Source organism: Pieris rapae, chromosome 1 (assembly GCF_905147795.1).
Source record: "Pieris rapae chromosome 1, ilPieRapa1.1, whole genome shotgun sequence".
NCBI lineage: Eukaryota > Metazoa > Arthropoda > Insecta > Lepidoptera > Pieridae > Pieris > Pieris rapae.
In genome coordinates, this window is record NC_059509.1 from 12746729 (window position 1) to 12764791 (window position 18063).

General features: G+C 44.7%; 3 protein-coding genes across 3 annotated transcripts; 1 reads left to right on the top strand and 2 right to left on the bottom strand.

Annotated features, from left to right (window-relative positions):
* Positions 1-265: 265 nt before the first annotated feature.
* LOC110997440 (AT-rich interactive domain-containing protein 4B) lies at positions 266-9312 on the bottom strand. Its single transcript, XM_045633902.1, is given in 24 exon segments — positions 266-1609; positions 1676-1733; positions 1810-1892; positions 1966-2085; positions 2148-2239; positions 2311-2698; positions 2774-2859; positions 2861-4790; positions 4862-5015; positions 5089-5229; positions 5314-5419; positions 5495-5611; positions 5696-5780; positions 5890-6047; positions 6120-6274; positions 6560-6797; positions 6878-7005; positions 7088-7225; positions 7295-7457; positions 7521-7739; positions 7808-7973; positions 8132-8288; positions 8711-8821; positions 8901-9312. Coding segments are annotated over 24 exon segments (5028 nt in total). The 5' UTR covers positions 8904-9312; the 3' UTR covers positions 266-1577.
* A 577-nt stretch (positions 9313-9889) lies between these two features.
* Positions 9890-13723, top strand: LOC110997431 (E3 ubiquitin-protein ligase synoviolin B). Its single transcript, XM_022265584.2, has 11 exons — positions 9890-10199; positions 10286-10378; positions 11049-11201; positions 11321-11515; positions 11696-11880; positions 12308-12450; positions 12534-12758; positions 12846-12970; positions 13047-13165; positions 13246-13425; positions 13495-13723. Exons 1-11 carry the CDS (start codon positions 10059-10061, stop codon positions 13562-13564), a joined length of 1629 nt encoding a protein of 542 aa, XP_022121276.2. The 5' UTR covers positions 9890-10058; the 3' UTR covers positions 13565-13723.
* A 48-nt stretch (positions 13724-13771) lies between these two features.
* Positions 13772-15724, bottom strand: LOC110997432 (39S ribosomal protein L37, mitochondrial). Its single transcript, XM_022265585.2, has 5 exons — positions 15452-15724; positions 15033-15380; positions 14664-14953; positions 14137-14306; positions 13772-14062 (listed from the first exon to the last, which is right to left on the bottom strand). Exons 1-5 carry the CDS (start codon positions 15625-15627, stop codon positions 13814-13816), a joined length of 1233 nt encoding a protein of 410 aa, XP_022121277.2. The 5' UTR covers positions 15628-15724; the 3' UTR covers positions 13772-13813.
* Positions 15725-18063: the final 2339 nt, after the last annotated feature.

Sequence of the window (18063 nt, forward strand, 5' to 3'; positions counted from 1 at the left end):
CGTAGCATTTTATATTAATGTCCTAAAATGGGTAAAATTTATCAGTTTTTCGGTGGAGAACATTCTTAGTAGCAACACTTATGTAAATTTATGGTAATAAAAATCAGAGTAAAAGAATAAAATTTTTAAACTCAAAACATCTTTATTCATATAGGTAAACAAGTACACTTATGAACGTTTACAAAAAGCTTTATTGATTCATTTACTTTTAACGAGGGCTTTGAATTAGTTAATTAGAGAATTATTACCGAACAAATTCCTTCCATATAAAAAGTATAAAAATACGAATATTTTACAAATTTGAAACTTAAGCAAGGACATTCATGATATTTATGAGAAAGTTAATTTAATTAATATTTTTTGATGCACTAATAAAACAACAATGTACATATAAAACGTTGTTTATTACGAACTTCAAAACGGTGTGGTTTTTTGCTAGAATAAAAACGCCACATCTGTTCACTTGAAACCATCATCATTCGACGCATGCGCAATTTATTTAATTTTGATTTAGATAAGCAACTTGGTACATACCTATACATTCTCATTGTATATAACTAAAAAGAAATTTGGTTTTTAGCAAATACCCGATGACCTTAGACCAATAGCAGCAAAAATTCAAGCCTTCTTCAATACCAACTATATTTCGTGGAAATTTGAAAAAAACTTTCAAACACTTCTGAAAAGCTGGTGTTTGGAAGAAATCTGAATTTTCTCGACAACCGATATGTTTTATATATATTATGTATTTTATAAAGTGTAACAAAGTTGTTGAGAATAAAGAAATATATATCCAACTGTATTTGGACTGTTTTATTTGATCAACGTGGTAATACATAATAAATGTAGGTCTTTATAAACCTGCATTATTTTAGAGAAATGTAGTATAGTTAGTAACAGTGGCGGGTGGCACCGCGGCAGTGTAGCGAGGCTAGCGAGCGATACGAGATTATTTTTATGAATGTCTCGCCACCGCCCGCAGCCCGAGCGGCCGCGAGTGCTCGGCCGCTTTCTCTCTCTTTACGCTTTGCCTCTTGCTCTGACATTGCGCTGGATGAAACAACAAGCTTTTTGGCCGTGCTCGCAACCGTTCGTCGGACGGGCAAGTGCGCTCTTAATAATATTATTTCATAGACTTACCCTAAAATGCATATAAATTATTCGATGTTGGTAGCGATGAAACGCACTTTTCAATCACGTCATCACCGCGGAACTTTTAATTCGACTTCGCGGCGGAATTTACTTCACGTGAGACGTAAGAAGGCATCATCAGAGTATGAGAGTGAGAGATAAATTAATTTTAGTCCCAAATGTAAACAGTGGTGAGATGAAAACGAGAGAGACGGGAGAAGAGAATATTGTGCAAACGCTTTATTATGTAAATTTCTATAACATCGATTCATACATAATTTTTTACTTAAATATACACATATACCTTCGTACATATTTAAAGTGCATTTTTCTCTTTAGACATACGAACGAAAGAAACGCCGGTCGGTCGAGTTTGGCTGCCGACGCACCCTCGAACGAAGGCCGCACTATTCTGCAACGATCGAGGCGGAGAGAAGCCGCACCCGTCACGAGCACGCCGCCTTGGCGGCTTTCACGGCTGGAACCAATCGGACAATGGCAGAGGCCGGCGAGCGCCGCGAAAATTATTAATTCGAAAACTCACCCTCTCTCTCTTTGCGTCTCAATTTCTTTCTCCGGCGATCGATGGCCGCCAACTCGGCCTTGAAAAAGAGCAATACGTTAGTTTGCGAGACGGTCCCATCGCGTGGGAGAGATTCGGTTCGAGCGACGGTCTACCTTGACGGAGTGGTACGCCTTGCGGAGATCCGACATCCTCGTCGTCAGCAGTTTGATGCGCGACCGAGAGTCCCAGGCGGGGTCTGCGGATGAGAGGAGACGTTACCGGAGGTCGGACGCTCGGACGTCGATCCGGCCGAGTCGCGGGGAACTCACCGAGATCCACGTAGAAGTCGTACTTGAGCGGGTGGTGGTCGTCCGTGTCCCTGCGGGGGCGCCGGCCCCTGCCGCGTCCGCCGCTCGAGCTCTCCGACGTCAGCCGCGCCCGTCCGCTCGCTGTGGACGCGTTCCGTTAGATAGATAGATTCGATTCGTCCGTCCGAAGCGTCGGCACTCACCGGCAGGTCTGCCTCCGTCGGGCGGCGCTCGGCCGTCCTCCTCCTCGTCCTTGCGCTCCGCGGGGCCGTCTCGCTCCGACGTGCGTCGCTCTCTGCGGAAAGAAAGGGACGCGTTAACCGCGAACGAGCAGCCCGACTCCGCGTCACTGAAAGGTCGAAGTACCTGGGCGGCGACAGGTCCAGACTGCTGTCGGGCGTGGTGGGCGGAGTGTTGTCGATCAGAGCGTGCCTCCTCGGCCAGCCGTCGGCTCGGTCGTCGTCGCGGGCCGCGTCGGCCTCGACCCGCCGCGCCTCGGCGGAGTCGCGCCGCCGGTCGCCCGACGCGACGCGAGCCGCCCCGGCGAAGACGCCCGGGCCCCCGGGGGCGTCCCGGTGATGGTGCTGCGGCGCACAGGCGAAGGGCGTGTGCGGCGCGGGGTTGCGCGAGGGAGCCGGCTCGGCGTCGGGCGCCGGGGAGCCCGGAATGGTCTCCTCGCACAGCAGCAGGGACAGGCTGCCGTCGTCCTCGGGCGCAGCGCCGCGGCTGCCGCCGGCCACCACCACGTTGGCGCCTGCGACGGAGAGCGAGAGAGTGAACGGGGCGCGGTCGAGATAGGGAGACGGGATTCCACCGTTCAGTTGCCGACCGTGCTTGCGCTGGTTCTTGCAGGCGTCCTCCAGCATGAGCAGCGTCTGGCCGGCGCTCCACTCGCCCGCCGACTTGCCGGCGTGGGGCCCGGCCCGCTCGTCGGCCGCCCTGTCGATGATCAACCTGCGCGAAAACAGTCTCTGAATGTCCGTTCGCGCCGCCCGAGCGCCGGACGGAGCGAGCCGACGACTTAACGACTACGAACCTTCTGTCGGAGTCGTCCGAATCCGTGGAGTCGCTTCCGTCGTCTTCGGGCCGGAAGGGCTGCGGGGGCGGAGCGGCCGCCGACGCCGATTGGTTGATTTGACTGGATAGTTTTTGAATAGTGTCGCTCAGCACCTTGTTATTCTTCCCCGCGCCGAGCGGCAAATCGGCCACGCTCTTCCGCCTCTCGAGGGAGCTCGGGGCGCTCGGCAGCGGCGAGAGCGGCGATTCTTTGGGCTTCAGCTTCTTGATATCCGCGGCTTCGCGTTTCGCGTCCGCCGCTTCGGCCGGCTCGCCGAATATGGAGTCTTTCGCTTCCGCGGGACTCGCTCTCTTGGCGACCTCGAGCCGGGCCGGGGCCTTGAGCGAATCTAGTTTGAGAACGGGCGACTCGTCTTCGTCTAACTTTTTGACGGTGGAATGGACCCTCTCGGGAGTGTCGGGACGGTCCTCCGCCGGGGGCGGGGACGTGGACAGGCGTTTGGCGCTGTTGATGGCTTTGAGCAGTTTCTCGGCGATCTTGGGTCCCTCGGATTGCAAAAGGAACCCGGGAGGAGGCTCCGGTAGGACGTCGATCCGCGCGGGACTGTCGGGTTCCGATTTGTCTTCCTCGGTGTCGATCGGGCTCGCGGGAGCGTCGAGTTCGGCCGGTGCGGGGACGGGGTCGAGTTTCTCTATCTTTACCCTGGGCGGTGTTTTCGGTTCGGCTTCGGGAAGCGGAATCGACGAAAGGTTTATTTCTTCGGCTCTTATTTTCTCATCTTTCACATCTTCAGTCCGTTCGACGTTTTCTTTCGGCGAGGCTCCGGTGATTTGGAGCTCGCCCTGCGGGGGCGGAGTGTCGGGAGGCATCGGTATAGACTCGAGAGGCGGCAATGCCTCCAGAAGAGTAATCGCATCCTTGACTTCCTCGCTTGGCTCAGGTTCTCCCTCGCCGGGGTCTTCCTCGATGGGTTCGGCCATTTTCGTGACGACGGGCGTCGAGATCGCCGGGCTGGGCGAACGTTTCTCTTCCTTGACGGTGATCTCGCTCTCGTCTTCCGACGACCGCTCATCATCGGCCGGACTCTCCGGAGAGTCGTCAATCATCTCTCGCATTTTAGGAACTTTATTTTTTTTCGAATACGTCTCTTGGTTCTTAGCGGGAGTGAACCCTTCGAAAACGGGCCCCGAACTTCCTTCGCCGGGAAGAGAGTCGTCGTCCAGGGAGAACGACCCGTCTTTGGAGTCTCCCTCGGGGCTCCGCCGCTCCGGGGGGTCGCGAGTGGGAACAAAGTCTCCGAACGACGAAGGCGAGGGCGAAGGGGACCCGAACGCCGGTCGGGGTCTCGAGGGATCTTCGGATATCTCTTCGCTGAGAGATTTGGACAGCGTCGAGGCGTACTTCGTGGGCGAAATATCGTCGAAGATCCGATGAGTTCTCTTTTTCTTCTCATCGTGCAGCTCGAGTTCGAACGGCTCGGGCTCTTTAAACTCGTAGACGTCTTCGGTCTGTCCGTCCGACCGGGTCCCCTCGGCGGACGCCGTGGGCGCCGCGGCGGGATCCGCATCCGACCGGTCGGCCGGGACGAGCTCGCCGTCGATCGCCTCCTCCGGCTCCTGTTTCACGGTTTGAAGCCCTTTGAGTTCGGACCGTATCTCGTTGAGGTCGTAATCCCTGCCTTGGCGTCCCTGGTTCGGATGAGGCGCGTCGGCACGCGGCCTCTTGGGCGGGGAGGAGGCCGACGGAGTGGACACCGCTCGGCCGGGCCTCTTCCGAGGCTTCCCGGAGCCGTCGCCGCCGGCCTTGGCTTCCTTCGATTGCGTCGGAGCTAAAAGAGAAAACGAAAAATATAGGCGACGAACACGAAAGGTTCCGGCGAGATCACCGAGGCGGACGTACTCTTCGGGCTGGTTTTGCCGTCCGGCTTCTTCGGCGGCCCCTTCGAGTCCGCGTCCGAGTCGCTGTCGCTGTCCGACCGAACGGATTTGCCCGAAACCTGCGCCGCGAGACCTTCCGGGCGCTTGCTCCTCGCTCGTCTGCCGACGCTCGTCCCCTACAACAGAAAACGAACGCTGGAGAGTTCCGGAAGGGGAAGAGAAACGCGACGAAGAGAACGAAGTTGCGACCTTCTCGGCCTCGAGCTGCGAGACGTTGAGCGCGATGCGTCGGGGCTTGATCCACTCGTCGTAGCGCGTGTTCCAGCCCGTGTAGTGCACGCGCAGGAGTCCGCCGCGGGACACCTCGATCACCTTCGCCTCGTAGGTCACCTGGTCGGAAGCGTCGATGGGAACATTGAATAATCGCCGGACAGAGGCGGCGGCGCGAGAGCGGCTCGCGTGCGTCGGCGTTACCTTCGATTCCGACTGGGCGGGGCCGTAGTACACTTTGAGCCTGTCGCCCACTTGCGCCTTGACGTTGGAACTGCCCGATCTCCCGACCGGCTCGCTCGCGGACGGCCTGAAACGACAACCGTCCGTGAGAAGCCGAGAGCGGCGCGCGGAGGGAGCCGGAGGAGGGCCGACGCGCACTGACTCGGTGGACTTCCTCTTGCGCGGTCGTTTGCCGCCGTCGGAGGCGACGGTGTTGCCGCTGCTCGCCGAGTTGGCGCTCTGACTCCGCCGACTCGGCGTCTTCTTCCCGAGCCCGCACCTGCGACAAGAGCGCCTTCGTCAACGTGGACGCTCGACGACGAGCCTCACCGACCTCGTCCTCGCCTCATTAAGATATCATCACCTCGAAGCCCGGCCGGAACTGTCGCTGTCGGTGGACACGTGGGGTCTTCGCGAACCTCGAGAGATGGAGCCGCCGCCTTCGTTCACTGTGGCCGACACGAACACTGTTATCGGCGGGCTCATTCGAAAGACCACCGACTGGTATTTCGAATGGGCTCTGCGCGGTTAGCATTAATACAATGAGACCTCACGTACGCTTCGAGGACAGGGGCCTCCTCTTCGGGAGGTGCTTCTCGTGCGACTCGCTCTTGGCGGGAGGGAGGCTCCTCGTCTTCGAGAGGGATCTAGACTTAACGGGGACTCTCTCTTCGCTCGCGGGCCAACTCTTGTCTTTCTCCTTCTCCTTTTCAGACCTGAGTATTGCGATGCGAAAGGTTAATAAAGCGGGCACGGGCGTCTGGTTCGGGCGATCGCGGTACACTAACTTGGGCGTGGCGCAGCGCGGCGCCAGCGGCTGGTTGTCGGCGCTGTCGTCCTCGTCGCTCACCCGGGACTTCTCTATCTTCTCCTCCTTCTCGCTCTTTTCGCTCTTGTCGCTCTTCTCCGTTTCGCTCTTGTCCGAGTCCTTGTCTCTCCCGCGCTGTAATTTATTGAAGTGAATCTTTACGCGCGGATGAAACTATTTTGTAATATTTACACAAACATCCATTTCTAAAGAGTAATTAATTAAATTAATTATTAAAAAAGAATAATTAATTGTAGATTTAAAGTAACTATGCCTATTCTTAACTTAATAAAGATAAATATAAACAATTATTTTATATGGACTCCATGTAAACGTGAATGATCTCTGTAATGTTCGGACGATGAGAATCTTTTTCGCGTAGAATCGTGAAACGCGACATTATCAACAGGTTGTACTTACGGTGGAGGCGCAGGAGACGGAGGTGGGAGTGGAGGCGGCGGCCAAAGGCGTGGGCGCGGGCGTGGGCGTGGGAGTGGGCGTGGGCGTGGCGGGTGTGGCAGAGGCGGCGGCCGCGGGCGGCTGCTTGTCACGGTCTCGGATGAGTGAGCGGCCGGCTGGAGGCGTCCGAGCGCCGCGAGGGTGCGCCACCAGAGTCACGCCCAGCTTGCGATAGAAATCCTCGAAGCTGTGGAGGAACCTGAGGAGTGAACGATAGAAGGTGCTGTATTCGCGGGCGAGTTCTGTGGGCGTGCTCGTCGAAGATTTTGCGCCACTCACTTCTTGTAGGCTTGCTTACACAAGTTGGTGATGCTCGTGGTGACTGGGTGAAAGCCCATTTTATCGGCTATAGTCTTCCATTGATTTTGGTTGGTGACCCGATTGTAGCCTCCCAACTTCTGCACCACCTAAAAAACGGAAATAGAGTCGCACCATCGCCCGAGGGGACGAGGGTGCGTCGCGGGTGGAAAATGGAAACCGATGACGCACTCGGAAGAGTCGGTAAAGGTCGATGTCTCTGTTGGCGATGGTGGGATTGCGATTGAGCGGAGTCCCGCGGTCGTCCATGAACTTGTAGAGCTGCGCCACGAAGTGGTCCTTCTCCTCGCGAGGCTCGTCGTCCGAGCTCTGAAACGGTCGAGAAGAGGTCACCGGAGAAGGGGAGCGGTCGCCGACGATGGAGGAACCGATACGTACGTCGTCGGACGTGTTTCGGGGCTCGTCGAAGAGCGAGTCGCGGTCCCAGTGCGGCGGCAGCACTCCGTCGTCGAGGTATTGCAGCGCCGCCTCCACGCCGCTCCACTCCGGAGGGGCGCCGCCCTTGCGGAACTCGCGCGCCTCTTTCTTCGGCACAGTGTAGCTGAGGGAATAGGTCGTCATTCGGCGCCGAGACTACCGACGCGCTAGGGCGTTTAGAACTTACTATCTGCCGTCTTTGAAGGACCTCACGAGGTAGTCCTCCTTGACCTTGATCTGAGCGGTCGGCGCGACCACGAGCGCCGGGAAAGCCGGCTGGTGGGGTCGCCTCCGCTCCGTTGCGCTGGCCGACTCCACGAGGACCACTCGGCCGACGTGGGGCTCCCTCTCTGCGCTGTCCGCCTTCGTGCGACGCGAGCTCCCTTCGCCTTCGCTTTCGTCGGATCTGTGAAGAGATTTGTGAAGTCAAAAAAGGGGTTAAAACGAGATAGACGAATGACAGGCTCTACTCACTGTGCCCTGCCTCTGCGCCCGCGTCTACCGGCTATAACGGGCGTGGAAAAGTGCTCCGGATGAGTGAGGGGCAGTTGATCCAGGGTCTCGCTCTCGTTGAAATGCCTTCCACTCTTGAGACACAAAGCCGATCTACGTAATGTCGTGATGTCGCCATCGTCGAATACTGTAACGGGTTGTTTCTAATAAACTGTGGTCTACAAGTATTTTGATTTTAATTCTCAAATATCTACGTTATTGAAGGCTGGACGATGTTTGTTAGTTCAATGGCCAGGTAGAAGAATAAACTTGTAGCAAAATTAAATTCAATGAATAACAACATACCAACAGTGTACTGGCTACAATCTTGTATTTTAGTAATGACAGCTTCAATGGGGTCTTTCTTTGGATCCTGCTTTATTTCTACAGTACTGCCAACTCTCAAGGTTCCTTTTATTACATCGTCGTTAACGGTAGAAATTCCTCCAGCTTTAAGAGTTACCTATTATAAAAAAGTATTTGAAAATGTTAGTGATGAAAACAATTTGTTTTAAGATTCAATGTAATTAAGAAATTCATGTTATTGTAATGTTTATGGATCTAGGGTTGGGTTAGTATTATTTACAGTGTTACACTGGCCAGTGAAATACCACTCTCTGAAAATTTAATTGTACTCAGGGCAATTTCTTCTAACACTGATGTCTACTGGAGGAGGCATGATCAGTTAAATGTTATGCAGGGTATGGAGCTTAATTTGATGTATGATTGTACTTTCTTTGTATGTGTATTTTTGGTATACACATATATCTTGTAAAATAGCTTTTCACCATGTGAAGCATAAGTCTAATAATGCCCAAGTTGGCCGCATTGTGATTTTGATTAAATTAAGCATATGATTTTATGGTAGGTATTGTTAAAACTTACCTTACACTTAATGTTGCGTACCACTTTCTTTACCTTTGCTTCACAAAATGCACCTTTATACTTAGCACTAACATCAGTTCCCACTGGAAGGTAAGGTGGATCATCACCCTGCTGAAGTGCAAAAAAAGTAAGAATTTTTTTTAAATATAAGAGATTCAAAGACATTCAAATAGAATACTTTAATGTTTACCATTTTTCTTGAAAGTGAAAATAATTATAACAAAACTTGAAACCATTAGACTGATTTTATGACACTATGTTGTATTAAATATTTATTGATATATATGTATACATAATATAATCTGCACAATAATAAAATAAAACGGTTTACAACACAACCAGCACTTCAATGAAATGTAATAAACGAAACTGGCACAAAGTATAATTTGATTGCGCGGCAACAAGCTTATTCTTTTGTAAATAAGTTTTGACGGTTTTTATTTATTACAGCAAATTAATTATAAATTTAATTTGTCGTAACAGTTATTTATCCTAATAGAATGTTACGTTCATAGACTATTTAGACAATGCTGCTTCGTCTTTAGCTGCAACAACAAATAACTACAGCAGTCAACAGAAACCATCTTGATTGTAAATTGTGATTTCAGAAGTCAGAACATATTTATTTATATGAGTTGTCAACTGTCATAATCTGAAGCTTGAATACTTTTTTTTAATACACATTTTCCAGGTTGGCTAAAGTCTTTAGACCGTGGGGCTTAATCGAGAAGGCTTAACAGTTAACAGTGATTTATGTAGAAAGTCGAAATCAAAATTTTTATGAAAATTTGTGGACATTAACTGTCAAGTGTAATCTTCATCCAAATTTAGTTTTCGACTTTCTACTTAAACTACTATTAAGTATTAAGGCATCTTGACTAAGCCCTTCCGCTTCGCCATATTATAAACGTAGATTTATATGTATAGCAAATTTCACAATCTTGTAGCACTGACTTCTACTTTGTTGTTTCCATTTAACTGACAACTTGTTAAATGAAAATTCTAATTTTAATTGTATCATTTAAAAATTCAATTAATTTCACTTCTATAGCATGACAGCTTTTTATATTCAATATAATAATGATGATGATGTAATTGAAGATTACCAGGAACTAGTATTTAACTCAGTACATGTTTCCGATAATAAAATTATTCATTTCATCTAGTTGTCACTAATAAAGATTGAACACGTCAAACGGTCAACATTATTATTTTTTGTTGAAGTTATTGATACGAAACTATGTTTTGAAAATGAATTTGTTGAAAAAGAATAGATTTTGGAGTGCCTAGACTCTTCTGAAGACTTTTTTATGAAATTTACTGTGTTAGAATTCAATAAATGTTTTAAATGACTGTAAAAATGAAGGCCTTAGTTGCAGCTGCCATCAGTCTTGCACTTACAACTATAGTTATCGGCAATGCATACTACCAGAAGAAACAGTTTTACCCTTCCGTTGTTTATCTCACTAACTCAAATCCTAGCATGGCTGTAAGTGCATTCAGAAATTATGAATGTTATAAATATTCGTTATATTGTTGTTTCAATAATATCATCCTCTTTGACTTTCTTTACAGGTCATGTATTTACAAGGATTAATTCTTGTTCTTCTAGTTGGGAAAATTATACGTAAAATTTTCTTTGGACAGCTGCGTCCTGCTGAACTTGAGGTATTTAAAACATACATTGTTCTTTTCCCCCCTTTATTTTGTTATCTCAGCATGTCACATCTATTTCATGTGTTGTTTCTTTGACAGTTTCATGTAATAAGACTGAAATTTAAGTTAAGGGAACCATTTATATATATTTATGCTTTATAATTATTTAATAAACACACTATCATCATCAAGCCTATGCATTGTTCATTAAGGATAAGTTTTAGTGTATGACCTCAATGTTAATTTTTGTTTTATTTTTAAATAGTCTCTAAGAAATGGACTTAGTGAACAAAATATAATGGTGTGTTAATGTATTTAGAGAGCCTTTTTTAGTGGCTGTGGGCACATATAGCATTGGGTGGACAATGTAACCATCAAGACACCGAGGCTAAGGCACTGTAGTTCATGGCAAGTGTGAACTCTGACCTTGTACAGTGTGATCACAAAGTACTACATAAGATTAATTTTCCTTAATATTTTGTTATATACCTGCTCCAGCATTACCTTATAATATGATTCTTGTAAGGACCAGCGCATCACATGTCACTCTCACAGTAGTGATTCTTTGTCTCCGTACAAAATATAAAAGCTTCTTGTAAAATTTTAGACAAATCTGTCTTATGTGCTTATTTAAACCTTACTTTATAACCTCTTATTAAAATTATTATGTCTGTATTTTCAGCATTTAATGGAAAGGTCCTGGTATGCAATCACAGAAACTTGTTTAGCTTTCACTGTGTTCAGGGACGATTTTAACCCTAAGTTTATAGCACTGTTTACTGTTTTATTATTCTTGAAAGCATTCCACTGGTTGGCTGAAGATCGAGTTGATTATGTGAGTTAATCATTGTTATACAACTATAAACAAAATTATTTATTTTACTGATTTTTATGTACTATTTGAAACATTTATCTCTGGCAATGTTTTGACCTTAAATACAATTATATTTTCAGATGGAGAGGAGTCCTGTCATAGGTTGGTTGTTTCATGTGCGGATTTTGACATTGCTTTTGCTGTTGGCACAAGCAGATTTCTTTTTCATCCATCACGCTTACCAGTTTACCCTTCTTAAAGGACCATCAGTTCAACTTGTATTTGGATTTGAATACAGCATATTACTGGTGATGATAGTAAACATTTTGATAAAGGTAATTATGTAAAAGATTATTACATCAATAGTTATCTATTAATGTGGATGATAAAAACTATTATAAGAAAATCAACTTTGTTTTTACAATACTACAGTTACTTTGTACTGATTATTTAAATTTAATCAAGTTAATAGTGATGATAAAAATTCTAAAACTGCTTTTTGTTAAATTTTACAGTATATTTTGCACGCAATAGACTCGCGTTGGGAAGCTCCATGGGAAAGTAAGGCAGCAGTGTTGCTCTACACTGAATTAGCAATCAACTTCTTCAAGGTCCTGCTTTACATCGGCTTTGTAGTGATCATGGTTAGGATATTCACTCTACCGCTCTTTGCCTTCAGACCCATGTACGAGACCATGAGGTGAGTCAAAACACAGATATTGTTTGAAATACAGATTTTATATCAAAAATTTTGATACATCCTCATCATCATGCGTAATATTTTTAATGGGCCAATCGACACACTGTCAGTCTTTGTACGTATTGTGAACAGTCTGACTTGTCTCATTGTTGCAATAGTATTTAATACTTAAGATTGGGTAGTAGGAAGTACTACATAAAAAGCAATTTACGAATTGTGTGCCTTTTTTCATGTCAATAATATTTCGAAACGAGGTATGTATTGGGGGCTTATACAGATACTAAATTAGATGTAAAATGAGATAACAATTGAGAATTAAAATGCTTATGATTATGTTTAATTTAATAATATTCTCCATCTCTCTCTTTAATGGCCTAACCTAAACCATATTATATGTATATTGAATCAATTGACTTTTCTCCCTCAGGAGTTTCAAGCGAGCGTACAGTGACGTGGTGTTATCGCGTCGGGCCATACGAAACATGAACACCCTGTACCCTGACGCCACGGCCGAGGAGCTCGCGGCCGCGGACAACGAGTGCATCATCTGCCGAGAGGAGATGCACGGAGGTTCGTCTCATTTATAACACATTTGTGTTTTAGGCTTTTAGACTATAACAATAAATATACAAAAATAACTTTGCCACCGCCAGGTGCCAAGAAGCTTCCGTGCAACCACATCTTCCACGCTGCGTGCCTTCGCCTCTGGTTCCAGCGGCAGCAGACGTGCCCCACCTGCCGCCTGAACGTGCTGCGAGCCCCCGCGGCGGACGCCGCTCCCCACGCCCCGCACGCCGCCCCCGCGCCCCACGCTCCGAACGCTCCCCGCGCGCCCCACGCCGCGCCCCCGCCGCCCTTCCCCAACGTTCCGCCGCCGCGTGAGTACGACGGGCGAGAGGCTCGTCATCGAATATAACGATGTATCGATGTGTACGTCCAAAGACTGACGACGAAACCATTCGCAGCCATGATGGCCTGGGGCATGCCCCCCGCCCCGCCGCCTCGGCCCGCGTCGCTCGCCACGCTCTCCGCCGAGGAGCTGCAGAGGATGGAGGGCACCGAGAGGAGGAACGTCGAGGCCCGGCTACACGTGAGTCGACTTTCGGTTTTCAAACAGATTCATTGATATTTCCGTTCGATCCACGTACGCGACGGTCCCGTTCCAGTTGCTGCACGAGATCCAGGCGATGCTGGACGCGTCGGTGCTGCTGATGCAGCAATACTCGTCGGTGGTCGCCAACCTGCCGCTGGACCGCAACGACGTCGCCACGCAGACGGATGTCAAGTGAGTCGCTTCGGGATTACGAATGTACCGATGACTCTCCGTTGGTTTTCGTGTTAATCTGACGTGGATCTGTCGCGCAGTCGCCCCGAGCCGGCTCCGGCTCCGGCTCCGGCTCCGGCCCCGGCGCCGAGCTCCGCCGAGACCCCGAGTGCCGTCGCCGGCACCTCGTTCGAGGCAGCTCCGGGACCCTCCGGCTCCTCCGACACCTTCGAGGACTTTGCTTTTGACGAAGCGGACAAACTCCCGACCGACACTTTCAGGTAGTCCCGATTGTTGATATGTTTACACTTTAGAGGCTTCTGAATATCTATAACTAATTGAATTTCCAGCGAAAGGCCGGACGCCGACGCCGAAGAGCTGAGAAGACGTCGATTGCAGAAATTCAGCTTAGAGAATTGAATGGTCGCTTGTGAAAGAGTCTGCATTACATCTTTGTATCTATTCTTACTTTTATTGTACAAAGTGTTCTGGTATGTGTTAACTTGTGTATTGAAATCGATAACTAATGTGTTTATGTTCTTGTAAATATAATGAGATATATACGTGAATACATTTAAATTATACTTTTTCTTCATTCTTCTTCTTCAGCTACAAAAAATAAAACAATCAAATGATCTATATTTATTTAGACTAATATTATTTATTTACTCAACAGTTGTAAAATGCATTAATGTAACCGTATACGGCAGGATTATAGTTCTCTAATGCCGGCATTCCGCCGAGGTATCTGCTGGAGTCATATAATTTGACGTCATTTTTGCAGAACCAGACATTTTTTGTCCCATCCGTCCCGTCGACGTTTAAAGTGTTCAATTCCAGTACGCCGAAGTGGTAGCGCTGTCCGTCAGTTTGAATACAATTAACGTAAACGGGCTCGGGCAAATCTTTAATGTCCTCCTGGAAACACATGATATACGAAATTATGAAAAATGTATCTTAATAAATATTGAGCAATGAAAACTTATACATACTCCATATAACTGCTTTGCAAATGACGACGCAATAGTAAAAGTGTGTGTGAGTGATCGCCCGAGCACTTGTATTGGTGTCACAGGTTCCTCATACAAATTTTTTACTTCTGTTGCATTGTAGTGTAACCAAGTTGTGTGAGGATGTTTCAATGACATATTTAATGCAATTGCTGAAATAATATTTAAAATTATTTTAACGAAAATTCCTCAAAACAACAGTCTAAAGGGTTTTATCATATTTTATACCCAAATGGTTTAAAATATTAAATTGTACACATTTGTATACCACAATCATTTTGCTAATTGTTAAAGTTGTGACAACTTATAGGTGTGTATGGTACTAACCACTAGTTTCCAACTTTTATCACATTTTCTTATTTAAAAGAGAGCTTTATTAGACAGATAGAGAATGGAGCTTGCATTATGTTCTTCTCTATAAAGTTTTTGAGAGTAACAAGTTGGGGGGAATGTAATGAGGATGTATCAAGATTTTTCAAAATACACTATAAAAAAGTTAAAATACTTACGGTATTTACTAACTGCATCATAAAAGTGCTCTTTTGGTAAAGTAACAGTGTGCTTTATGGGATACAAGTCTGGTATTTCAATAAATGGTATATTGCTATCATCAATTTCATGTTTCAAGGGTTTGTTGCTTGTCACCAAAATGTTAGACACATCTTTGAATTGGATCAATTCATTTTCTTTATCAAATACTGTATGACACTCACTATCATTTAAGACATATTTACTTTGAGTAACATCAACATCACTGCTTTTTTCAACTAAGTGCATTAACTTGTTTGTTAATATTTGACTAAAAGAAACATGTAATTAAGAACCAAAAATTTAATTTAATAACAATTAAGATAAGTTAAAATTTGGCATCCACTTACTTTCTCCTTCTATCTGTTATGCCTAAAATTCTTGTAAAATTATAAGCTGGTCTCTCTGAATCTTTAATTTTAGGTAATTTTTTCTGTTCGCAATCAAATACATTAGCACTTAAAATGGCTTTCTTGACACCTTCATGAACAGCCTTTGGTGCGGGTAATTGAGCTAGCTCTTCTATTCTTGGAGGCAATTTGTCTTCAGCAATTACAGTTTTAGTAAGAACTTGAGCTTGAGATATTCCCTCTAGGAGAACATTTGTATTTGTAAGAGTATAGCATGGTCTTTCTTTAAAGTTTGGGTGATTTTCATCTAGTGGTAAGTGTTGTTCAAATGGACCAATGATATCAACTCTACAAAGCATTATTAATCTCATTAATTAAGTATGAGTATTTTAGTGGTTGTTACAAAAACGTTACCTTACCTTTCGTGAACTTGCGGCTCCTTAATAAAATCAAGGGCATCTTCAACTTTGATTCCTTTTTCTTTCAGATATTGTTCTACCCCTGTATCGATTGGTACACGTTTGCCTTGAATCAACCAATGTTTTTTGAACATAAAACCAATATGTTGAGCATACAACACTCTTGAGAGTTTCATGATTTACATAAATCTTAAATTTAACAAATTAGTTGTAAATAAAAAGTACGCTTTTTAGGTTAGTGTTGTAAACTAGATGACAATTGTCAAGAGTCAACATTCAAGTGCAAACAATATTGAACATTGGCTGTATGGACTAAAGTCCTTTGCCTTTCCCACTAGGGATAAATTGAAGAAAAAAAAACAACATTGAATATAGTTTAAAGGAAGGAAATATTATGTATAATATTATTATAGTAGGGGAGCCCAAGCGGGGATTTCGGGTTTACTAAAGCGCGGCAGATTAATAGACAGAGGGATACCTAGTACCCGGTTAAGTATCTCCAACAAACATGAGGCCCATATATAAGGCCGCCCGTGAAGGATACAGGATCAGATTAGTAAAAAAAAATAGATCATCAGACATTCTCGGGCGCGTCAGATTAAGGTAGTGTGAGTTAATTACATCCTAAAAAGTGTATATTCCACTAATCTGACAATTTGAGAGTGACGTAAAGAAAGGGGAGGGCAGCAAAGTTGTAAAAAAAAGTCATCTTGACATTCTCGAGCTAATTTTTTTTTTTGAATGAAATAATTGAAGAATATTGAAAAATATATAATCTGACGATTTACGCAAATCGAAATAACAAAATTTCGTCGATAAAGTTCGTGCGATAAACGCGTGCAGCTGCGTGATGCCTACATTTCCCTCAAAATTAGATTTCATGTGAATTTGAACCGATTCGGACCGATAGATTTTGAGAAATTTTGAAAAATCTCAAAAAAAAATAACAATTTGTTTTTTGAAAGTGTTTTTTTGAATAACTTTTAAACGACTTTATCCAACAACTTTAAAAACCTTTGAGCTTGAAAAACGACGTCGATCGCCACCAAAGTGGTCAAAATCGGTTGATTCGTTCGAGAGATATCGTGAACGAAAGAAAACTGAAAAAAAGTGTTTCTTTCACATAACTTCGACATCGCCGTCAACCGCGGGAAAATAGCTTGATCCATTCAAAAGTTATTGGGGTTTGAACATTTCAAAAATAGTGTTCTATGAAACTTTTATCATACTTTCGAGAGAAGGAGAGCTCAAATGCATAGAAATATTATATCTTTGAACTCAGCGGGCTCATAAGTACAATTTTAAGCGCCCAGGAATGAAATTGCAGGGACGGCCTTTAGGGTGAACCGTTTTTCTAATATTGTTTTTGTCAGATCAGGCAAATCCCTCTAGATAATCGTCAGAGAGAGTTATGAGACGTTACGTTTAGAAAATAAAGATGAACCATATATATCTTAATCTGACGCGCTTGAGTTCAAGTTTGATTTCAAAATGGCTGCGAGTTTGTGTCCCATCGAAATCGTCAGATTAGTGAATGAGAGCTTTTTTTCTGGTGCACTTAACAGCCCCTTAGAAAATCTGACGCGCTTGATTAAATTTTTTTTTTCATTTTCGATCCTTACATACACCCGCATCATGCAAATGATCAGATTAACTTACGTACATTATTAAAAATACGTAGGCCATTGATGCTATCAATATCTGACGCGCTCGAGGATGTCCATGCAACAGTTTTTTTTTACATATTTAAAAATCTATAGCCGCTTCCCCCACCGATGAAAAGGTATATATCATAAAACATTTTTTTCTTCTTATCATCTAAGCTTTGCAACCCAATAGGTCTCCACGACGCTCGAGTAAATCCCCATTTAGCATCGTGGGCTCCCCTACCATTAGTAATTAGAAGAATGTATATCTACCAAGTTGCCTATAAAAAAAATAAAAATATTTTTAGTGAAATTATTTTGAATTAATTTTTGGGAAAACATTTCGTTCAATTGTTATTTAAATAAAGTATTAGTCTCTGACAGCAATTGACATAAAGATTAAACATATAAAAAAATTACGGGTGCCTTTGATCGGTAAACAGCTATGATTTCGATACGTCTATAGGTTCACAACGTACATTTATTAATTATATATTGAAATTATTTCTTTCTATTAATTAACGTATATGGGTGCCTTGTTAAATCTGGCCGCAAATAATTATTACCTGCTCTTAAAGATGATAAATATTTAAGGTAAAGTGAAAGAGTCAGTTTTGAATTTGTAATTAAAAACTTTTTATATTTAAATTGTTGTTTTGTTTATGTATGAACGTAAAATAAAATTGATAAAGATGTAGTCCTGTTTTCTGTGTTACAAAAAAAGCAAAGTACTTGACTTCGATACCGCATCATTCAAAAAGTGCTCGAGAATGTTCTTGTGTCGCCTTAAAAAATATTACCTACCTACCCTTTACTAACAATTGAATCAACTAATCATTGATTTGATCAACGGAACTCGTGATTTTTTAAAATCTATTTGAAAATTTCCGTAATGCAGACGATATTTTATTGAAGTAGCAAGTGAACGAAATGTTTTCTTAAAAATAATTTCACTAAAAATACTAG

Coding starts and splice junctions, on each gene's coding strand:
- LOC110997431 (XM_022265584.2), top strand. CDS start 10,059: ATGACTGTAAAAATGAAGGCCTTAGTTGCAGCTGCCATCAGTCTTGCA. Junction 11,202..11,320: donor CTGAAGATCGAGTTGATTAT/GTGAGTTAATCA, acceptor TTATATTTTCAG/ATGGAGAGGAGTCCTGTCAT. Junction 11,516..11,695: donor TAGTAAACATTTTGATAAAG/GTAATTATGTAA, acceptor TAAATTTTACAG/TATATTTTGCACGCAATAGA.
- LOC110997432 (XM_022265585.2), bottom strand. CDS start 15,627: ATGAAACTCTCAAGAGTGTTGTATGCTCAACATATTGGTTTTATGTTC. Junction 14,307..14,663: donor TGATGCAGTTAGTAAATACC/GTAAGTATTTTA, acceptor ATATTATTTCAG/CAATTGCATTAAATATGTCA. Junction 14,063..14,136: donor TTGCAAAGCAGTTATATGGA/GTATGTATAAGT, acceptor ATGTGTTTCCAG/GAGGACATTAAAGATTTGCC.